Source organism: Plasmopara halstedii, assembly GCF_900000015.1.
Source record: "Plasmopara halstedii genome assembly, contig: Scaffold_2061, whole genome shotgun sequence".
In the NCBI taxonomy this organism is placed as follows: Eukaryota; Oomycota; class Peronosporomycetes; order Peronosporales; family Peronosporaceae; genus Plasmopara; species Plasmopara halstedii.
In genome coordinates, this window is record NW_020188969.1 from 446,288 (window position 1) to 448,362 (window position 2,075).

The 2,075-nt window shown below is 51.1% G+C and overlaps 1 protein-coding gene across 1 annotated transcript in view; it reads right to left on the reverse strand.

The window, feature by feature from the left end:
- Positions 1-2,018, reverse strand: part of PHALS_02605 (Immunoglobulin-like fold) — a gene marked incomplete at both ends in the record, with an annotated part of 2,094 nt that extends 76 nt beyond the window's left edge. The window contains one exon of the mRNA XM_024717019.1: positions 1-2,018. This exon is cut by the window's left edge and continues 76 nt beyond it. Within this exon, the coding sequence (XP_024582559.1) occupies positions 1-2,018 (2,018 nt within the window).
- Positions 2,019-2,075: the final 57 nt, after the last annotated feature.

Below are 2,075 nucleotides of genomic sequence, written 5' to 3' on the forward strand. Positions count from 1 at the left end.
GCTGGATCGACGCAACTGATCTTCGTGCCTCCATCTGTCGTTCGTACAGTAAATTTTTTGTTTGCGACGCTGGCCAACGAGTTTGTCACAACGAGCATCTGTGTTTCGATGTTTTCTCCGCAATGACTTGTGAACGCCGCAGCAGAGTCCCATTCAATTCGATACTGGTCCGTATTACTGTCATCACTACGTGGAGCAGTCCAGACAACGAGCATTCCATGTGAATAATCAATCATCTTTGCCTTGACACGAAGAGATCGAGGACCGAGCGGTGGACGAGCCACTAGTAGCAAGCCATTAGCATTTGTTGCTTCGTAAAACGGTCCAAAGCCTATACTGTTGTAAGCAGCAACCCGTACATGATAAGTCCCGGCAGCGAGGCCATCAATCACGTAAGCGAATGGGAGCCTCCCAACATGAAGCTGAGCTCGTCCCTTCCGTTGTTCCTTGATTGTGACGCCAACACCAGTTGTGGTCGTAGCAACAAACGGTGGCATGTCGCCTTGTGCCGACACAAACTCAATCGTCAATCCTTTAGTCGTTGCACTCGCAGAGCAAACCGTTGTCTGCGCTAGGTCTCGAAAACGAACGTTCACACTTCCAGCAACGCCTAAAGCCGTAATCGCTGTCGCCAAATCTTTTGCGTTCGCTAAGCCTGATATCAAACTTGTCTCAAAGCCAAACAGCTTTAATTTAAAACTCATGGAAGCATCTACAGCGATATTGCCTGTTGAGATGCACACGAGATGCTGCAGCTCTGGTGTGGCATCAACAGCGGCGCGTGGTGCCACAAGTGTAGCAAGATGCGGCACGCAGTTAATAAGTTCGGCTGTTGTGCACGCCAATAGGTTGCTACCCGACACCCCTAGCTTATAGCCGAACGGAGCGCGCATTGCAAGCGGTGATAACCAGCGCTTGTGTTGGTTACCGCCGTATTTGCGCTGCAAAAAAGTCACGAGCCACGTATATCCGCCTGCCGTCAACTCACGAGCTACCAAGACATTCTCAACTGTAGAAAGAGCTACGAGTGCCGCTTGCATATTAACAGCCGAGATATCGTACGGAAGCTCCGGGCTCCATTGGCCGTCAAAGCCTACGCGGAATGTACCAGAGAGAAATGTGTTAGGTCCAGCCTTTGGAGCTGAGACCGTTATTGTAGCAACATCATCTGTCACGCTCTGCGATGCCGCCTCAAATGCGTGTATCACTGCAAACGGTTTTTCTGCGGTTGAAATAGCACCGTGCAACCACCACTCGACACGGAACTCGGTCACGGGCTCTCCACCGTCGTGTATGGGTGCGTCCCATTGAACAAGAAGCTGAGAGCCAGACAGGACATCAGTGGTTGCTAGACGCACTGCACCAGGTACCTGTTCGACAAGTTGCAGTGATGTCGGCAGTGGTACGGCTGTGTCACCCCATCCATCTGCATTATGAGATCGAACGCGCGTGTAAATCGAAACACCACCGCCACTTGTCAGCGAATTTGTGGCCAGCTCAAGACGCTGGAAACGGGTGATGATGATCTGTGGTGACTGCACAGCTTGCAGCGCGTAGCCATTAGCTGCTAGTGCGGGATATACACCTGGCTGAACATTTTTTTCTGGCCCAGCAAACTCAACGAACGTAACACGCCATTCGTAGCCGTGTTTGTTTACTTGACGCGAAACGTCAGCGTTGCTTACAGCACTAAGGGTCTCTAGCGCAGCCTTGACATCTGCGTCGCGGGCATCGAAAGGGATGGCAGGAGTTGTGGGAGCTTGATAAATGGTCACAAAGCTATCATGATCACGATAAACGGCTGAAACCACCCCCGAACTGCCAGCGTATCCACTACAGCCATTAATTCCCACATCAAGAATCTGTAGTGTCGACATCCTGCCACGTACTTGTACCCCCGTGAATTCCACTGTGTATTCGACCGTCACACGAACTCCTGGCGACTCAGTGATAGCACGTCTTACACGAACATCGTCAATTCCAGCAAAGTTTTCGAGTTCTCGTTCTAATGCTAGCATATCTCGAGCTGCGTCACTTGCAAGTGGACCAGATGCCCACACTAAGCACCCAACATC